Consider the following 20,445-nt stretch of genomic DNA (forward strand, 5'->3'; position numbering starts at 1 on the left):
TACTTATCATGTATCAAGCCCTGTGAGAAGTAATTTATAGACATTATTTTGTAGAATCCTCATATGACCCCTATGATGGAGGCATTTTCAATTTTGTAGGAAGCTGAGACTCAGGTGGGCTACTAGACTTGTACAAGATCATAAGTTGGCGAGTGTCAGAATCAAGATTTCAGCACGATGCAGCTGACTTTATGGTTGTGTAACCTTCCGCACTCTCTCTGACTTGTCCTCAGCTTCTTGTGCTCATAAAATAGTTTATAAATATTTAAATTCTGGAGCTGGGAAGGGCCTTAGGTTTCACAGGGTCCAACCCCACTGTGTTACAGATGAAGAAACTGAGGCTCAGAGAAGTGGCTTGCTCAAGGTAGTCCCAAAGGAGATTGTGCCACTGAGAATCAACATGGCTGCAGGAGGGATGGGAGTGTTTCCAGGCTCTGTCAGTGTCTCCATCTCCTGCACACAGTGTGCACCCCAGGATTTCCCCACATGGGACTGCCTTCCCTGGACCAGGCCTCAGTTTCTCAGTCACCCCTTTGAGACACTAACACTTGGCTCCTTCCTCTGGAGTCACGATCCCCCTGGAATTCAAGATGATTGCTCACGTATACCACTTCTCCTTTCTTTCTTCCCCTAGTGAACCTATATCTTGTGCCTCACTCTCCAAGGTGACAATAAATCCATGTGAAGATGATCATGGAACAAAAGGAGAGAAGATTCTCCAGAGTCTATCCTTGGAGTCATTACTTATATGTTTCTTTGCTATCTCAAGAGAGGGACTTTAATGGTGGGAACTTCAACGTAGATTGAAGGGAAGGTGGCAGGCACATGCACACTATGGTGCAGAGATATTCTGTAGGTAGCAGGGCATTAATTAGCCTTTGAAGTCACACTACAAACTCTCACTCTGTCCACAGAGAGGTGCGACACGGCCTAGACTGCAAAAGGTGGCATCCATACACCATTCTCCTTTCCTACACCCAGGATGAAGCTGATGGGCCACCGCCCTTTGCCCTTAGAATGATTTCAGCTGCCTTCTTTAACACAACATTCCAGGTAGCCTCTTCCCATTAACCGTAGTTGGTTACAGGGATGAAATAGACCCATTTGCCTTTCCCAGTGTTGTTGAAAGCTTTGGAAGTAGGCAGGTTACAAAACGATTGAGTTTCTATTTCTTCCAGTATAAAAATGAGAAAATAATAATTGACTTAAAGAATTGTTGTAAGGTCTAGAGATAACACGTAAGAGCACAGCAGATTCCATGGTACCATAGTAGATGCTTAGTGACTATAAATTGTCGTTCTTATAAAGTTAATGCTGACAGGGTGGAATGCATGATGCCACATCTCTGCATTATAAAGAAGTTGGGGATTGTGAAAGAAAGATGCTCTTGGCCTTTGTAATCTGTCTTTATTTTGTGACTCTGCAGACACAAGTGTGTATGTTTCAGGTCTTAAAGTGTTGGGCAGCCGTCTTCAGAAACAGCCCAGGATGGCAGCTCACTGCCGATTGGCTAGCTCTTGGCAAGCAAGTTAGGAAGATCAGGCCAGCTGAGCAGTCCGTCCCCAGAGTACTCCAGTTCTGGTTATGCTACTCACAGGCTGAAGGGCTGAAGAAAGTCCTTTTTCCAAGCGTAGTTCAATTTTCTATAAAACATGTGTAATAATTCTGCTCTAGAGAGAGGGGTGGTAAATTGACGGACTCACTGGGCATTGTTATCTGTTTTGAAAGTGAAATCTACAATGAACAGTACATTTATTTAAAGAACACTTTTCTTTGCAGAAAATGGAAATGGTTTAACTTCTTTACTTCGTTTCACTAGTTAGTGTGCGTCTTCAATGTCTCTGCCTATGTCATTATTTACTACGCTATCAAAACTCCTAAGGGCAAAGATGATGTCTGCTTCATTTACTTTTTAAAGCACCCAGAAAAATGCCATGAACAAGTATATTTTTCATCCACTCATGCTGTTATTGTAGATTGAAATATAAACTATATCCCATACTCATAAAAAATATTTTGCTCTTATTTGAATCATTTAAGACCAAAAATCTGGTAAAACATCTCTATCAGAGCAGCACTGAATGTCCTTACAGTCAGAACAAATGCATACCTATTGATTTATTTTAATTTTAAAACATTGATATTGACTGACTCTTTATTACAAAAGTCTGCCCAATGTAGAACATGTGAAAAATACTGAAAACCATATAAAGGAAATGAAAAGTTTTCTTTAATTCCCATGCTGGAAGATAATCACTTGGAACATCTTGGTATTTTTTCCTAAATGATTCATTTTAAGGTGTTATTAATATCATCTAATTCTTAGCTAATTTTAAGACTTTTGACATGTTTCTTCTCACTGTGATTTCCATCTTTTCAGGTAGTGATCCTGTGTTCTTTCCAGCAAGAATTATTGTTTTGTTATTTTTCAGTGTATTGAAACATGTTGTCGGTTAAAGGAAAGGGTTTGCCATGAGCTGCTAGTCACTTACCCCTGTTTCAAAGGAAACTTGTGGTTACCATGAAGGAAAATTTAATCCATCTGCCACAATGCATTTGTTCTCCTGAGAACCAGGTGGAACTACCTCTGACTATTTCCTTAGGATTATGCCACCCACCAAGGTAACTTTCTGTTTCAGTGGTGATGTTGAGAAACAAAACAACACCCTTTAAGTTAATCAGTTTTGGAAAATAGAGACTGGCTTTCTATTCCATGGCTTTGATGTGTTTAGTAGTTCCTGTAAGGATCTGCCTCTCTTTTGTTTTGATTGACAAGACCTTTCCTATATATTTGAGCAATCAAGCAGCCCAGTAACAGAAGGTAGAGACATTTACCCAGAGCAAACTTCTACCATTCATTGTGACTTCCTGAAATCTTAGTGCAAGTTTCATCTCTAAAAGAAGAGTGGGCTCCTGCAAGATTAGGTAAGTGCTTCTCCATATTTGTAACCTCATTCCAGAGGAGGGGAAGCCCAGAGAACTTGCTACAGTAAGGTCAGAAGTAGGAACTGTGAGAATAATGAATTCAGTGGGGGGTAAGGGTCCATGAATGCCATATCCTTTATACTTCAAAATCCGGGTGAGTTCTGTCTAGTGGACAAAGCATGAAGCGGGTTGATTCTGGCTCCTGAAAGAGCACAGGGAATGACCAAGACGCAGAGAGGATGGACTTGACAGTGGATTGAGGTTATGTTTTAAATAACTCCTATGGTTTCCATCATTTGGATTTAAATTGAATCATAAGTAGGTGCTGTTGCAGTGGAAGCCTAGAGCAGAAGCAATTTACAGTGAGTAGGACACATTTATGAATGGCCACCAACTCAGGTGATAGGTTTCATGATATCTTCTGCATATCCATATTTAGTGGTGAGTTGGTTTAGTAACGATGCATATAGGGAATACTATTATTAATATTTATCAACCCCTCCAAATCATTCCCCATCATGACACTCAAAATATAGTTTTGAGCAAAGTGTGTAACGTGGCACCCAAATACCCTGGACCTGAATAAAAATAATTTATATGTATTCATGTATTCTGTTGGATTATGGATTAGTTTTGGTGTTACTCATATTTTATGTTTATTTTGGAAAGATCACTGGGACAAACTTCTTTAACACACATGTCAACTGCAGCAGTTAAGTTACAATAAGGAAAAGCCTGAGAATGCACTTGGAGGATGGGCATCTAGAGAGGGCCATGGAATTCACACTGGCACCAGTTACAGGAATCTCTGGATGCCTGTGTTGGAGTTTGTGGGCATTTACAATTTCTGGGCTCATTTTCCCTGAAATGCTAGGAGCAAGGTCCCTTTGATAGTGACAAATGCATGGTTGGCTGCACCATTGAAGGCAGCCAGATCTGTTAAACTCTGTCCTTTCCCCCTCCGGAAGAGCAGCATGAAGCTAGCATTCCTCTTCCTTGGCCCCATGGCCCTCCTCCTTCTGGCTGGCTATGGCTGCGTCCTCGGTGCCTCCAGTGGGAACCTGCGTACCTTTGTGGGCTGTGCCGTGAGGGAGTTTACTTTCCTGGCCAAGAAGCCAGGCTGCAGGGGCCTTCGGATCACCACGGATGCCTGCTGGGGTCGCTGTGAGACCTGGGAGGTGAGTTGCTAAGATGTGCAGATGGCATCTGCCCTTTCCTGTGGATTTAAAAAACCAAAACAAAACTATGACTGGCATCTTCCAAAAGTGATTTGAAAAACATGATGTTGCCCCTCTAACAAAGCATTGATAAGATTAAGAATTTGGTTTACATTGTGTCTATGTATCTGGGAATCATCTCTGGGAGGTCAAGATGTACTGTTCTACCCATTTTACAGATGACATGGAGGGATTCAAGGGAGAGTGGCTGCAAAGTCACATAGAGCATCATTGTAAAGCTGGGAATCAATTTGTGGTTCAAGCTTGTGACCCAAACTCCTCCCTGTGTTTCTTCATTTTGGATAAATTAGCCAGTTTCCAAGAAAGAGGCCCTGAGCTGAAGGGTGAGAATTGGTCCCAGTGAAGGGTGAGACCCCTTCACTGCCTCTTCTGCAGCCCTTTTCCTCCTCAAGTCTCTGGGAGCCCTCTGGGGTTATCACTGACGGATCCATTAAGTTCCTTCATATTCAATTATACCTGGCCTTTTTAGAGACATTTAATTTAAAGTGGAGATAACACTGTCAAACAAAGTTAAAACCCTATTGGGCTAAGAGGAGCTGTCTGAGTGATGAAGAGGAAGAGAGCTATTCAGCACCCCAGCAGATCACATTACATAGTGACTGTGGGCTCTTCCCCCTGAAGCCCGCCCACTTGGTAACCAATGAAGTGCTAGCTCTGATCTTGTCACTCCCTGGCCCAAAAACCTTGAATGTCCACACACTCCTACAGATTCAATAACTAACTTTCAAGGTGCTCAGCAATATGGCGTCTGCCTGCTTTCCTGGAGACAACACATTTTCTTACTCTGGCCTTGGTAAGTGACTTTCAAAGGTTTTATCAAATAGCCCTCATGGATCTCATTTTGGTCCTTCCCTCATATCCTTTCTCCTTCCCATCTGTCATTATCATATTTATTCCTGATGCCCATCTGCAGTGCCAGCTCCCTTTCTGGGCCTTCTTTGACTTGCAGGTAAGCACTTGACTATGCTCTACTTTTTGTCTTACTTCCTCCCCCACCACACGTGTGATTTAAATTTTTTGAGGACAGAGGTTCATTCTTACAACCTTCACAGCTTTTGTCAAGGTGTCGTGTATGAACAAGGCATTCAATACACATTTGTTGGTTGACTGGGATGGACCTCCCCCTGGAGGTGTAGATCCTCCAGCCTAATGGAAGGCCACTTAGAAGCACACGTGCATTGTGAGTGGACACTGCCATTGGGAAAAATAGCCTTCTCTTTGGGGACCCAGAGGGTAACCTGCTCTTGCTTAGGTTACAATGATGGCCCTGTGAATGGAATTGGGTCATAGTGATGAAATCTCCAAATTGGATGAAACTACTCTATCAAAGTAGTTTTCTTTTTGCCTCATTCAGGGGTTTGAGCCCTACTAGCCAAATGAAAATCGGGTTTTGCTAAGTAGACTTTGCCTGTCAATTGGCAGGAAATTCACTTGGGGCACTTGGCGCCTCCTCCTGTTCAGGGACTGGCCTGGCAGGGCCTCTCCCTGTTCGCATCTAGTGTCTGGGCTATTTGAAGCCCTCTCTGTGCCAAATCCTCAAACTCCTGCTTCCCCTCAATTCAGCCCATCTTCTCTTCTTTTTAAAAACTGATGAATGTCTTTAATTGGATCATGGTCACCCATAGGAGGTAAGGAACTGTGCTCTCACTGGAAAGACGGAAGCACCAAAACCATTAAAGAACAAGATTCTCCCTGATCTTAGCCAGCTTTCATTCATGTCTTGACTGTGTTATGAAAAGGGAGGTTACCTATAGAAAATAAATAGAAGAATGAGATTCATTTTCCCAGCAATCTGAAAGTTTCTGAGCTATAAAGCACTTGATTTTTTGGCGGGGGGGATCTTAACTAAAAGCATGTCTGAAAATAAGGATGTTCATGACGACAGACTGGCTGGATTTACATTTGAAGGTGGAATTGTTGTTGAAGATAGCTATTCCTCATAATCCGGGTATAGAGTTGCCAGATTTAGCAAACAAACAAACAGACAAACAAAATAAAATAAAACAACCAATCCCCTCCCTACAGAAACCCAAACTGAAATAAAACCAGAAAACCAGGAAGCCCAGGTAAATTTGAATTTAAGATAAATAATAAATAAATTTTTAGCATAAGTCTGTCTGTCTCATATAGTATTTGGGACGACTTATTCCAAAAAATTATGTATCTGAAAATGAAATTTTATGGGACGTCTAATTCCAAAAAATTACGTATCTGAAAATGAAATTTTATGGGACGTCTAGTCTGTCTAGGTTCCCAGAGTACTAATGGTAAGAGGACTTAAAGCAAATACGGGAAGGTAGGAGAAAACAGGTGAGGACAAATTCAGCTCTTCTGGTCTTTGTTAAAGGCAAGGCTGGCTGGGCACGGTGGCTAACACCTGTAATCTCAGCACTTTGGGAGGCCGAGGTGGGTGGATCATGAGGTCAGGAGTTCGAGACCAGACTGGCCAGTTTTTAGTAGAGGTGAGTAAAACCCTGTCTCTACTAAAAATACAAAAATTAGCCGGGTGTGGTGGCATGCACCTGTAGTCCCAGCTACTTGGGAGGCTGAGGCAGAAGACTCGCTTGAACCCAGGAGGTGGAGGTTACAGTGAGCTGAGATCACACCACTGCACTCAAGCCTGGGTGACAGAGTGAGACTCCATCTCAAAAAAAAAAAAAAAAAAAAAAAGGAAAAAAAAAGAGAAAAAAAAGGCAAGGCTGCTATTTTCATGACATTCATGCAAGAACTTCATCTTGAGCTACATATGTATATATATTCTTTTTTGTCTAGAACAAAGAAGAACAAAAAAGCAAAGTTACTGTCATTTGAAAGCTTGTTATTATTTTCATTACTTTCTTATAATAATTGCACTAATAAGAACAATGGATTGGCCAGGCATGGTGGCTCACGCCTGTAATCCCAGCACTTTGGGAGGCTGAGGCGGGCAGATCACGAGGTCAGGAGATCGAGACCATCCTGGCTAACATGGTGAAACCCTGTCTCTATTAAAAATACAAAAAAATGAGCCGGGCGTGGTGGTGGGTGCCTGTAGTCCCAGCTACTCAGGAGGCTGAGGCGGGAGAATGGCATGAACCCAGGAGGTAGAGCTTGCAGTTAGCCGAGATTGCGCCACTGCACTCCAGCCTGGGAGACAGCAAGATTCCGTCTCGAAAAAAAAAAAAAATGGATTGCATTTATTGAACACTTACTTTGTGCTAGACATTGTGCATTGTGTATATCATCTTACCTTATCTCTCAAACAATGGTGGGAGGTAGATACTTTGTTTTACAGAGGAGGAAACTGAGTCTTCAGGAAGTTGAGTGGATTTTCCAAGGTCTCCAGCAAGTGGCAAAACAGGGACTCAAGCTCCATAGTTCTGACTGCAGGGCTCGAGATGTTAACTCCAGCTAGGTGCTGATATTTTTTCTGATCTGTGTGTTCTGTTTATCAAAATTATCTTTGAACTTAAGATTTATAAAAGGTGAAGGAAGGAAATGAATCTTTTTGATGATCAGAACAGTGCACAGAGCATTCGGGAACCTGTCTTGTAATGTTTTCTTTCATTGATTCAATGACAAATAGTTATTGAAACCTTCCTGGGGTCTGTTTTAGGTACTGGAGGCACAGCGGGCAAAAATCTCTGTCCTAAAAGAGCTTACTTTCTAGAGTGGGAGGAATATCACACAAATGAATGAAAGGTAGACTATGTCACGTGGTATCGATCAGTGCTGTGGTGAAAAATAAAGCAGGATGGGGGATGGGAAGTTTCTGGGCATGGAAATGGAATGTTGCAATTTTAAATAGGGTGGTCAGGAAATGCTTCTCTGAGAGGGTGACATTCTAACAAAAACCAAAGGTTGGTGAAGGAGTGAATCATACGGGGGAAGAATGTTCCAGGCAGAAGGAACAGTAAGTGCAAAGGCCCTGAGCTGGGACTGTTCCTGGTGGGTCAGAGGAACAATAAGGAGACCCCTGTGAGCCTAGAGAGGAAGTCAGTGAGGTGGGAATTGTTGCAGGCATTTCAGAAGGTAGAGGTGCAGATAAGGTGATGTAGGTCTTGAAGGTGATCATAAGGTCTTTGAATTTTGCTCTGAGTGAAATGGGATATCACTGGGGCTTTGGGCAGAGGAGTAATATGATCTGACTTATGTTTAAAAACAGGATCATTCAGGGCCACTGTGTTGCAAATAGATTGTAGGGAGTAAAAATGGAAGAGGGGAGGCCAGTTAGAAGGTATTTGCAGTGACCAAGATGATTCATTTGCTGACTATGCATGGAGCACTTGCTGTGTGCTATGGTCTCTCCTGGGAGCTTAGGATATGTATGGTCTTGAATGAAATCAGCTTCTTGCTTTTAGGAGTTTGTTTTCTACTGGGAGACGACAGAGCAACAAGTAAATCAACGAATAACAAGTTAATTTCTGATAGTGATAAATGATACTAAAAAACTGAAACAAGATCATATGTTCTAATGAATTCTCTGTTTTCTATCTGTGGGGACAGAAACCCATTCTGGAACCCCCCTATATCGAAGCCCATCATCGAGTCTGTACCTACAATGAGACCAAACAGGTGACCATCAAGCTGCCCAACTGTGCCCCGGGAGTCGACCCCTTCTACACCTATCCTGTGGCCATCCGCTGTGACTGCGGAGCCTGCTCCACTGCCACCACGGAGTGTGAGACCATCTGAGGCTGGCATGGTCTGCAGAGAGCAGCTAGCAGCCTCAGCCTCACAGACCCACCTGTGTGAGCAGCACATGCAGTTATACTTCCTGGATGCAAGACTGTTTAATTTCGACCATACCCATGGAGGAGGTTACCTGTCGCCCCTTAGGTCCAGCTCAGGCAAAAGGCCCAAATGCAGCCTACTTATGCTAAAAGTTCAAAACAATATTCGTGCCTTCACCAAAATAATTTCTCCAGTTCACATACCTGCAAATTAATTTTTCTTTGCCTTGAGTCTTGGAACATAATTTGTGTATCACAATCCTCCCCCAATTTGGACTTATAATATGCTAATGATTTAAACACATTGGATGTGATTAAGATATGAGGCTGGAAAGTTTTTAAATTCTCATCTTCTATTTAACCAGTGATCTCCAACCAGGTTTATGATTAAAGGGCTAGAAATGAACAAAACCCATGTACTAGTCTTCCTCACCCCAGAGGAATTCCAGCTGCAAGCTTCTTTAGGGAAAATGCTCCCTTCCCCTTTTAACTGAGCAATTATCTACATAAGAAATAAGACTGCTCAGATATACAAAGAGAGTAGCTTCAATGAAAAGATGTTTGGATTTGGATAATTCTTTTCCCTAGCAAAATTCCCTAACTCCCTTAAGAGTCTTAATAAAGAGGCTACGTTGGGATTAAAAGAAAAAAACCCAGAAATAAAATATGTAACTAATAACTATCTCATTTAGCCTTAAAAACTTATTAAACTAAACTCATGTTTTAGAGTATGATGTTCTCCCAAAGCTATGGCAAAATGGCCAATCACAAGTATTCTTCCCCATTTATCATATTTTAAATTTAAGTTGTAACTTACTAAACTCAGAAATTTTACATGCGTTTAGGGGTAAAACTGCATCTCTGGCTCCGAGGAAAAAGTCTGTGATTTTCTAGCTCCTGCCCTCTCTAAAATCTTACAGTAGCTAATTCTGTGGCTGGAAAAAACCTCTAAAACTCTAATGTTATGCAAATATCTTTAATTCTGGCATTTTTGGGGTTGAATTTAACCTTGTTCCTTTTTCATAATGTGCCAAGAAAACCTATATTAATGCCAATAAAGCATGTCCTCTGTCTTTTGGATTCATGACAAATTTCAAGAAAGTCTTTTTAATTCTTACTACACTTGGAATAACAGTGAGAAGCACACCTCAAATAAACTACAAGGTTATTTTTACTTAAGCATTAATGTGGCACGTCATGTTTAGTAAGGGACACAGACAGATGACTCTGGGTAGCATGAGTCCCAACAGTGGCATAGACATACCCCTGGGAGCCAGGAGTCCTCCTCGAATAAGAACTCAAGGAGTCCCCCTAAAACACAGTAAAGCAAATGTTGAGATTGACAGTCAAGTACTGGAATGCGGGGTGAACATCTGGGAACAAAGGGCAGGAGCAAAATCCACCCAACCTTTAGCAGATGTGTTGGTAGGAAAGGAAGTCACTCTAACATAAGAAGAAGGCAAGTACTTGGGGTCTCTGCTGGAACAGTGGGTGATGATTAGGGATGAATCCTGGGTGGTACCACTCAAGTGTTTTCAACCCACCTCTAAAGACTTTCCTCAGAATTTTCTGAGGCACAAAGGGCTTGCCAGGATTTGAGAAAAGATGACCGCAGCATGAATAAAGGTCCTGGCAGGAAACCAGTGATCTATTGTAGTGGGATACTGAAGAGGTGATTTACAAATGTGTGGGCAGAATTGAGGAAACCAACAAGTGGGGTTGAAACAGATCTGGTTCAGTGGCAATGGACAACCCTAGGCTGAAGGAACAAGAGGAGGGAGTGATTGTCAGACCCCTGAGACAACTGTAGGAGTGAGATCCTTGACAGGAGCTGCAGCCTTTGGTAGGAGGATGCAGCCCTTCCCAAACTGACACCTGGTAGGGAGGGAGGTGGGGGAGCAGATACCCATCCTCACTCTCCTCCCATCCTCTGGTCTTCTGTTGAATGAAATGGGAATCAAACTGGGCGTGGTGGCTCACGCCTGTAATCCCAGCACTTTGGGAAGCCGAGGTGGAAGAATTACTTGAGGCCAGGAGTTTGAGACTATCCTGGGCAACATGGTGAGACCCTGTCTCTTCAAAAAATAAAAAAAGTTAGCTGAGTGTGGTGGTGTGCAGCTGTAGTCCCAACTACTCAGGGGGCTGAGGTGGGAGGATCCCTTGAGACTGGGAGGTCAAGGCTGCAAGTGAGCTGTGATTGTGCCACTGCACACCAGCCTGAATGACAAAGCAAGGCCCCATCTCCTAAAAAAAAAAAAAAAAAAAAAAAGAAAAAAACACATGGGAATCAAATGGGAAAGCAGAGAGTGAGAAAACCCATTGATTCAGTCCATAAATGTTGGCCTCCTAGGCAGCAAGTTGAAGAAAGGTAGAGAGTGGATTTAAGAGGCCAAATGAATAAACTCCAGCTTAGCTGTCTTTTGGGAAGCTCAGCTTTAATGCAGGAGGTAGCATGCTGTAGCATCACAATTACAGTCATGGGTCACTTAACGAGGGTACATGATGAGAAATGCATCATTAGATAATTTTGTCATTGTGAGAACATCATAGTGTAATTACACAAACCTGGACGGTATAGCCTACTACATAGCTAAGCTATGTAGTATAGCTTATCGCTGCTAGGCTACAAATCTCTACAGCAGATTACTATACTGAATGCTGTAGCAACTGTAAAACAATGATAAGTATTTGTGTATCTAAACATAGAACAAGTACAGAAAAAATATAATCTTATGGGACCACCGTCATATGTGCCGCCTGCCATTGACCAAAATGTTGTGCAGTTCACGTACTGACTGCCTTGTAGTGAATTGATCTGGAATACACATGGGAAGACATGCACTGGCTAATACAGTAACATCTGGGAGATACTGAAGACCATGGTAATTATAAGGACTGTGGGACTTGGTCATTAAGTGCAATAAAAGCCCTCAGGCATGATATGAAAGCTGATTTGAAGAGACTGTCTTCGAATGCAGCTGAAGGACAGACTGTGCTGAAAATTAGGTCTAATATTTAATTGAGAAAGCAGCTGAGTTAATAAAAGGGCTGAATTTACCACTCTGGCAAGTCTCCTATACTTAAGTCAACGTTCTGATAGAGAAAAAGTGAGACATAGAGACCTGGAATGGGAACAGTCAGGTGGATGATGAACTTGAGGTTTCCCTGCAGAGGAACCTCCTAGCCCCTCCTTGCTAGTGGAGAGCAGACTCCCCTTGCCTGGAGACCATGCTGAGGAGGATGCTTTACATGACGATACTCACCCTCCTCAAATACTGCCCACAATCCCGTATTATTCTAGATGGTTCATTACGGTCAAATCTCAGGATGATCTGGCTGGGGAAGGACTTGCTCTGTGGTGGGAGGAACAAGCACCTCCCCTGAAGGAGCTTCAGGATTTGACAATGTAAACCAGGAGGAATTGGTGGAGCGTGCTTAACAATGGGTCTCGGGGGGTTCAGACAGGGGTATGGGGGGGGGTGCCAGAATATAAGACTGGATAAGAAGATTTCATCCATATGCAGGCATTATCAGAATATAATGTAATCAAAAGGACACCTGGATCTGGTCCCAGTGTGCTGTTGGGATGTGTCCTTCAAGAGTGAGGAAAATGGTGGCTTGCATTAATGAAAAGAAGATGCCAGAACTGTCCTGGCAGAGTACTGAGGAACAAAAGGCACAGAGAGGTGGGCCTGCTAGAATGGATTTATTACATAAAACCAGAGAACTCGCCAGTTGGCTGTGTTCATCTGGAGGGTTTAGTGGCCATTTCTTTTACAAAGCAACAAAGACTGACTAGTGAGGGGTGCATCTCAGAAAAGTTTGGTCGCCACTGTCCTTTCTAGGCTGAGGCTGATGCCAGGGGGAGCTGCTGTGGAACTGGGCTTCCGGTGTCAGCATAGGAGATAGGGATCTAGGACAACAGGGACCAGGTGGCGACATGCAGCTGTAAGACACAAGGTGGGCAAAATTGTTCTAACAGGTAGCAAAGCTGCAATGGCCACCAGAGGGCTCTGATCTGCAGGATCTGTGTGCTAATAGTCCATGGTATTCAAACAGTTTCCTCAATAGATCTATGTTATCATCAGAGAATTTATTAGTGAAAAAGAGGAAAGCCTCTATCCGGATTTATACTGTGCTAAACTTGAATCTTTTTCAAGTCTCCCTTTTCCTTTCTCCCTTCCTTCTTTCCACAAATATTTATTAACTTAAATTTTGTGCAAGGTACTGTGTTTGGAAAATAAAAAAATATGTATTGTTATTATTTATGGATCTCTTACTATAAGCAGAATCCTTTATATTAATACTTCTTAGTTATTGTATTAACTATGCTAGTAAGCATTGTCATTGTCATTTTACCATTAGCATTTTACAGATGATGAAATAGAAGCTCAGAGAGGTCAAAGAACTTGCCCAAGGTCACAGAGCTAATAAGTAGCTCATGCTAGGTTTCTATGAATCAGAACCAAACATTTTCCACTAGAGCACAGTGCCTTTTTGGAATGCTTCTTACAAGTCATTCCTGCTTGGAGAAGTCTTTAAGTTTATCGTCAGACTATCTCTTACCATTGATTAGCATTTCTGCCATCTTTCCTGGAGGTGGCTCCATGCAAGGTTGGGCTGTTTTATGGAGACTGGAACTTTTCTCTGGTTTCCTGTATAACCTCTAGGAAGATACTGTTTTGCTGTAGCTTAAATGAAAGCTTGCCATGGAAGAGACTGAGGGAGAAAAAGCAGAGCCTTGAAGGGAAATTCAGAGACTGCTGTGGAACTGAGGGATGTGTGTTCTAAACTTGTTTCCTATGCATGTGAGGAGTGGTGCAGGGGAATTGACTCTGGCACATACACTAACTCTCAGCAACTCCTTACTCTTGGAAATGTGTTTATTTTTTATTTTTCCATAAGTTATTGGAGTACAGGTGGTATTTGGTTACATGAGTAAGTTCTTTAGTGGTGATTTGTGAGATTTTGGTGCACCTATCACCTGAGCAGTATACACTGCACCCTATTTGTAGTCTTCTATCCCTCGCTCCCCTCCCACTCTTCCCCCAAAGCCCCCAAAGTCTATTGCATCGTTCTTATGCTTTTGCATCCTCATAGCTTAGCTCCCGCATTTCAGTGAGAACATACAATGTTTGGTTTTCCATTCGTGAGTTGCTTCACTTAGAATAATAGTCTCCAATCTCATCCAGGTCACTGCAAATGCTGTTAATTCATTCCTTTTTATGGCTGTGTAATATTCTATTATATATATATATATATATATATATATATACCACAGCTTCTTTATCCACTCTTTGGTTGATGGGCATTTGGGTTAGTTCCACGATTTTGCAATTGTGAATTGGGCCACCGTAAAAATGCGTGTGCAAGTATCTTTTTTGAATAATGACTTCTTTTCCTCTGGGTAAATACCCAGTGGTGGGATTGCTGGATCCAATGGTAGTTCTACTTTTAGATCTTTAAATAATCCCCACACTGTTTTCCATAGAGGCTGTACTAGTTTACGTTCCCACCAGCAGTGTAGAAGTGTTCCCTGTTCACTGTATCCACGCCAACATCTACTGTGTTTTTGATTTTTTGATTGTGGCCATTCCTGCAGGAGTGAGATGGTATCACATTGTGGTTTTGATTTGCATTTCCCTGATCATTAGTGATGTTGTGCGTTTTTTCATATGTTTGTCGGCCATTTGTGTATCTTCTTTTGAGAATTGTCTATTCATATCCCTAGCCCACTTTTTGATGGGATTGTTTGTTTTTTTCTTACTGATTTGTTTAGTTCGTTGTAGATTCTGGATTAGTCCTTTGTCAGATATATAGATTGTGAGGATTTTCTCCTACTCTATGGGTTGTCTGTTTACTCTGCTGACTGTTCCTTTTGCTGTGGAAAAGCGCTTTAGTTTAATTAGGTCCCAGTTATTTATATTTGTTTTTATTGTGTTTGCTTTTGGGTTCTTGGTCATGAAATCCTTGCCTAAACCAATGTCTAGATGGGATTTTCCAATGTTATCTTGTAGAATTTTTATAGTTTCAGGTCTTAGGTTTAAGTCCTTAATCCATCTTGAGTTGATTTTTGTGTGAGATGAGGATCCAGTCTAATTCTCCTACATTTGACTAGCCAATTATCCCAGCACCATTTGTTGAAAAGGGTGTCCTTTCTCCACTTTATGTTTTTGTTTGCTTTGTTGAAGGTCAGTTGGCTGTAAGTATTTGGGTTTGTTTCTGGGTTCTCTATTCTGTCCTCTTGGTCTTTGTGCCTATTTTTGCACCAGTACCACACTGTTTTGGTGACTATGGCCTTACAGTGGAGTTTGAGATCAGATAGTTGTTTCTGTCTCACAGCTCTTAAGATTTTTTTCCTTCGTCTTAACTTTGGTTAACCTAATGACAATGTACCTAGGTGAGATAGTTGAGATCAGATGCCTCCAGATTTGTTCTTTTTGCTTAGTCTTGCTTTGGCTATGTGGGCTCTGTTTTGGTTCTATATGAATTTTAGAATTGTTTTTTCTAATTCTATGAAGAGTGATGGTGGTATTTTGATGGGGATTGCATTGAATTTGTAGATTGCTTTTGGCAGTATGGTCATTTTCACACTATTGATTCTACCCATCCATGAGCATGGGATGTGTTTCCATTCTTTTGTGTCATCTGTGATTTCTTTCAGCAGTGTTTTGTAGTTTTCCTTGTAGAGGTCTTTCAAATCCTTTGTTAGGTATATTCCTAAGTTTCCTTTTTTTTTTTTCTTTTGCAGCTATTGTAAAAGGGGTTCAGTTTTTTATTTGATTCTCCGCTTGGTCGCTGTCAGTGTACAGAAGAGCTACTGACTAGTGTACATTAATCTTGTGTCTGGAAACTTTGCTGAATTTTTTTTATCAGTTCTAGGAGCTTTCTGGAGGAGGACTTAGGGTTTTCAAGGTAAACAATTGTATCATCAGCAAACAGTGAGTTTGACATCCTCTTTACCGATTTGGATGCCCTTTATTTCTTTCTCTTGTCTGATTGCTCTGGCTAGGACTTCCAGTGCTGTGTTGAAGAGGAGTGGTGAGAGTGGGTATACTTGTCTTTTTCCAGTTCTCGGAGGGAATGCTTTCAACTTTTCCCCATTTGGTATTATGTTGCCTGTGAGTTTGTCATAGATGGCTTTTATTACTTTAAAGTATGTCCCTTTTATGCCGATTTTGCTGAGAGTTTTAATCGTAAAGCGATGCTGGATTTTGCTGAATGCTTTTTCTGCACCTATTGAGAGGATCATGTGATTTTCGTTTTTAATTCTGTTTATGTGGTGTATCACATTTATTGACTTGTGTATATTAAACCATCCCTGGTATGAAACCCACTTGATCATTGTAGATTATCTTTTTGATAATCTTTTTGTTGTTGGATTCGGTTAGCAAGTACTTTGTTAAGGATCTTAGCATCTACGTTCATCAAGGATATCAGTCTGTAGTTTTGTTTTTTGGTTAGGTCCTTTCTTAGTTTTGGTATTAGGGTGATGTTGACTTCATTGAATGAATTATGGAGGGTTCCTTCTTTCTCTATCTTGTGGAATACCGTCAAAAGGATTAGTACCAATTTTTTGAATGTCTGGTAGAATTCTGCTGTGAATCCATTTGGTCCTGTATTTTTTTTGTTGGTAATTTTTAAATTACCATTTCAGTCTTGCTGCTTGTTATTGGTCTGTTCAGGGTATCTAATTCTTTGGTGATTTACCTAGGAGGGTTGTATTTTTCCAGGAATTTATCCATCTCTTCTAGGTTTTCTAGTTTATGTGAGTAAAGGTTTTCATAGTAGCCTTGAATGATCTTCTGTATTTCAGTGGTGTCAGTTGTAATATCTCCTGTTTCGTTTCTTAGTGAGGTTATTTGTATTTTTTCTCTTCCTTCTTGGTTAATCTTGCTAATGGTCTATCAATTTTATTTACCTTTTCAAAGAACCTGCTTTTTGTTTCATTTATCTTTTGTGTTTATTTTTGTTTCAATTTCATTTAGTTCTGCTCTGGCCTTGGTTATTTCCTTTCTTCTGCTGGGTTTGAGTTTGGTTTGTTCTTGTTTCTCTAGTTCCTTGAGGTGTGACCTTAGAATGTCAGTTTGTGCTGTTTCAGTCTTTTTGATGTAGGCATTTAGGGCTATGAACTTTTCTCTTAGCACTGCCTTTGCTGTAGCCCAGAGGTTTAGATAGGTTGTGTCATTATTGTCGTTCAGTTTGAAGAATTTTTAAATTTCAATCTTGATTTCGTTTTTGACCCAATGCTCATTCAGGAGAAGGTTATTTAATTTCCATGTATTTTCATGGTTTTGAAGCTTCCTTTTGGAGTTGATTTCCAGTTTTATTCCACTGTGGTCTGGGAGAGTGCTTGATATAATTTCAATTTTCTTAAATTTATTGAGGCTTGTTTTATGGCCTATCATATGGTCGATCTTGGAGAAAGTTCCATGCACTGTTGAATAGAATGTGTATTCTGTGGTTATTGGATGATAATGTTCTGTATATATCTGTGAAGTCCATTTGTTCCAAGGTATAGTTAAATCTATTGTTTCTTTGTTGACTTTCTGTCTTGATGACCTGTCTAGTGCTGTCAGTAGAGTATTGAAGTCCCCACTATTATTGTGTTGCTGTCTATCTCATTTCTTAAGTCTATTAGTAATTGTCTTATAAATTTGGGAGCTCCAGTGTTAGGTGCATATATGTTTAGAATTGTGATATTTTCCTGTTGGACAAGGACTTTTACCATTATATAATGTCCCTCTTTGTCTCTTTTAACTGCTGTTGCTTTAAAGTTTGTTTTTCTGATATAAGAATAGCTACCCCTGCTCACTTTTGGTGTCCATTTGCATGAAATGCCTTTTTCCACCCCTTTACTTTAAGTTTATGTGAGTCCTTATGTGCTAGGTGAGTCTCCTGAAAGCAGTAGATAGTTGGTTGGTGAGTTCTTATCCATTCTGTGGTTCTGTATCTTTTAAATGGAGCATTTAGGCCATTTACATTCAATGTTAGCATTGAAATGTGAGGTACTGTTGCATTCAACATGCTCTTTGTTGCCTACTTTGTATTTTTTGTTTTGTTTTGTTTTTCCTTTTTAACTTGTATTTTTGCTTTACAGGTCTTGTGTGATTTATGCTTTAAAGAGGTTCTGTTATGATGTGTTTCCAGGATTTGTTTCAAGATTTAGAGCTCCTTTTAGCATAGCAGTTCTTGTAGTGGTGGCTTGGTAATGACAAATTCTCTCAGCATTTATTTGTCTGAAAATGACTGTATCTTTCCTTCATATATGATGCTTAGTTTCACTGGATACAAAATCCTTGGCTGATAATTGTTTTGTTTGAGGAGGCTGAAGATAGGGCCCCAATCTCTTCTAGCTTGTAGGGTTTCTGCTGAGAAATCTGCTGTTAATCTGATAGGTTTTCCTTTATAGGTTACCTGGTGCTTCTGTCTCACAGCTCTTAAGATTTTTTTCCTTCATCTTAACTTTGGATAACCTGATGACAATGTACCTCGGTGAAGATTTTTTTTTTTTTTTTTTTTGAGACGGAGTCTTGCCCTGTTGCCTAGGCTGGAGTGCAGTGGCGCAATCTCGGCTCACTGCAAGCTCCACCTCCTGGGTTCACACCTTTCTCCTGTCTCAGCCTCCCAAGTAGCTGGGACTACAGGCACCTGCCACCACACCTGGCTAATTTCTTTTTGTATTTTTATTAGAGATGGGGTTTCACTGTGTTAGCCGGGATGGTCTCTATCTCCTGACCTCATGATCCGCCCGCCTTGGCCTCCCAAAGTGCTGGGATTACAGGTGAAGATCTTTTTGTTATGAATTTCCTGGATGTTCTTTGTGCTTCTTGTATTTGGATGTGTAGGTCTCTAGCATGACCAGGGAAGTTTGCATCGATTATTCCCCCAAATATGTTTTCCAAGCTTTTGGAATTACCTTCTTCTTCAGGAATACCAATTATTCTTAGGTTTGGTTGTTTAACATAATCCCAGCCATCTTGGAGGCTTTATTCATATTTTCTTATTCTTTTCTCTTTGTCTTTGTTGGATTGGGTTAATTTGAACACCTTGTCTTTGAGTTCTGAATTTCTTTCTTCTACTTGTCTATATGTGGTGTCTTCTGCCTGGAGTAAATTTTCTCTCTCTCTCTCCCCACCACCCCCAATAACCAACTAGAATCACCTCTCAAGGAAATCTCGCCTCTGTGAAGGTTCTTAGCTTTGGTGGTTTAATGTTCTATTTTTGTGCTGGTTGGCCTTCTGCCAGGAGGTGGTGCTTTCCAGAGAGCATCAGCTGTAGTATTATGGGGATGACTGGTGGTGGGCAGGGCCCTAGAACTCCCAAGATTATATGCCCTTTATCTTCTGCTACCAGGGTGGGTAGGGAAGGACCATCAGGTGGGGGCAGGGCTAGGCATGTCTGAGCTCAGACTCTTGGTCAGTCTTGCTGCTGCTGCTGCTGTGGGGGATGGGGGTGAGATTCCCAGGCCACTGGAGTTGTGTACCCAGGAGGATTATGGCTACCTCTGCTGTGTCTTGCTGGTTGTCAGGGAAGTGGGGGAAAGTCAGCAGTCACAGGCCTCATGCAGCTCCCACGCAAACCAAACGATCTGTCTCACTCCCACTGTGCCCCCCCACCAAACAGACGCCCAGACCATTTCCAGGCAGAGGGCAATATGGGCTTGAAAACCTGCCCCAGGCTATCCGCCTCCCAGCTTCCAAAGAAAAGGGCTTGGTTCTTCCCCAGCCTGTGGAGTCTGGACACTGGATTTGCGCCTTCCCCTGAGTTCTGGCCAGGAGGCTTCTCACCGAGTTCAAACTGTTACAAAGTTCAGCTAGACAATTCCTTCTCCCTGTGGAGTTTTACCCCCTGCTCCTCTGGCCGCCCTCCTGATGGATCCCTGTGGTGCCATGCAGGAATGGGCTGCTTGGGGACCCAGCGAGCTCCCAGGGCCTTTCTGCTGCTTCCTGTACCCCTGTATTTCCCTTGGCTCTCCAAATTTACTCAGCTTCTGGTAAAGTTGGAAACTTGTCCAGCAAACAGAACTTCATCTTCTCCAGTGCAGGTATGTGTTCAGGAGAGGAGGGTTTCCCTTTCCCCCTTCCACAGTTGGGGCACTCACAGTTTTGGGGGGGTCTCCTGGGTCCTGCAGGAGCAGTCTGCTTCTTTCAGAGGGTCTGTTAGAATCAGAAGTGTGTTATTTTGTAGCTAATAAGTGGTAAAAAGAGGGGGAATTTCCTGGAATTTTATTTTTCCATGGGAGCTTTTTAATTTTGAAACAGTGTTTCTCTCTGTCACCAAGGCTGGGGTGCAGTAGCACGATCTTGGCTCACTGCAGCCTTGACTTCCCAGGCTCAAGGCTCAAGCAAGCCATTGGTTTAATGAATGGGATTGTTTGGAATTGTATACAGGGAAGTCTAGTAGGCTTAGAGGCTTGTGGTTGTGATCCTAGAATGTCTGAAAAGGGTACTGAAGCCTTCTGAGCAGGTGATATCTGGGACAAGAACTAGGGAAGGATGAGAAAATAAGGGGAGCAGGTGCAAAGCACTGTAATTGGCAATGTAAGGCAGGGATTTGTCCCCAATGTT

At 41.8% G+C, this 20,445-nt stretch overlaps 1 protein-coding gene across 1 annotated transcript; it reads left to right on the plus strand.

The window, feature by feature from the left end:
- The first annotated feature begins 2,072 nt into the window (after positions 1 to 2,072).
- GPHB5 (glycoprotein hormone subunit beta 5) lies at positions 2,073 to 9,966 on the plus strand. The gene is made up of 2 exons (XM_063645529.1): positions 2,073 to 4,103; positions 8,649 to 9,966. Exons 1-2 carry the CDS (start codon positions 3,900 to 3,902, stop codon positions 8,835 to 8,837), a joined length of 393 nt encoding a protein of 130 aa, XP_063501599.1. The 5' UTR covers positions 2,073 to 3,899; the 3' UTR covers positions 8,838 to 9,966.
- The last annotated feature ends 10,479 nt before the right edge of the window (positions 9,967 to 20,445 follow it).

Source organism: Symphalangus syndactylus, chromosome 8 (assembly GCF_028878055.3).
Source record: "Symphalangus syndactylus isolate Jambi chromosome 8, NHGRI_mSymSyn1-v2.1_pri, whole genome shotgun sequence".
Lineage (NCBI taxonomy): Eukaryota > Metazoa > Chordata > Mammalia > Primates > Hylobatidae > Symphalangus > Symphalangus syndactylus.

What these genes read in the sequence shown, in the direction of transcription:
- GPHB5 (XM_063645529.1), top strand. Translation starts at nt 3,900, where the DNA reads ATGAAGCTAGCATTCCTCTTCCTTGGCCCCATGGCCCTCCTCCTTCTG. An exon ending in GTCGCTGTGAGACCTGGGAG is followed by an intron (nt 4,104 to 8,648) that starts GTGAGTTGCTAA and finishes CTGTGGGGACAG; the next exon opens with AAACCCATTCTGGAACCCCC.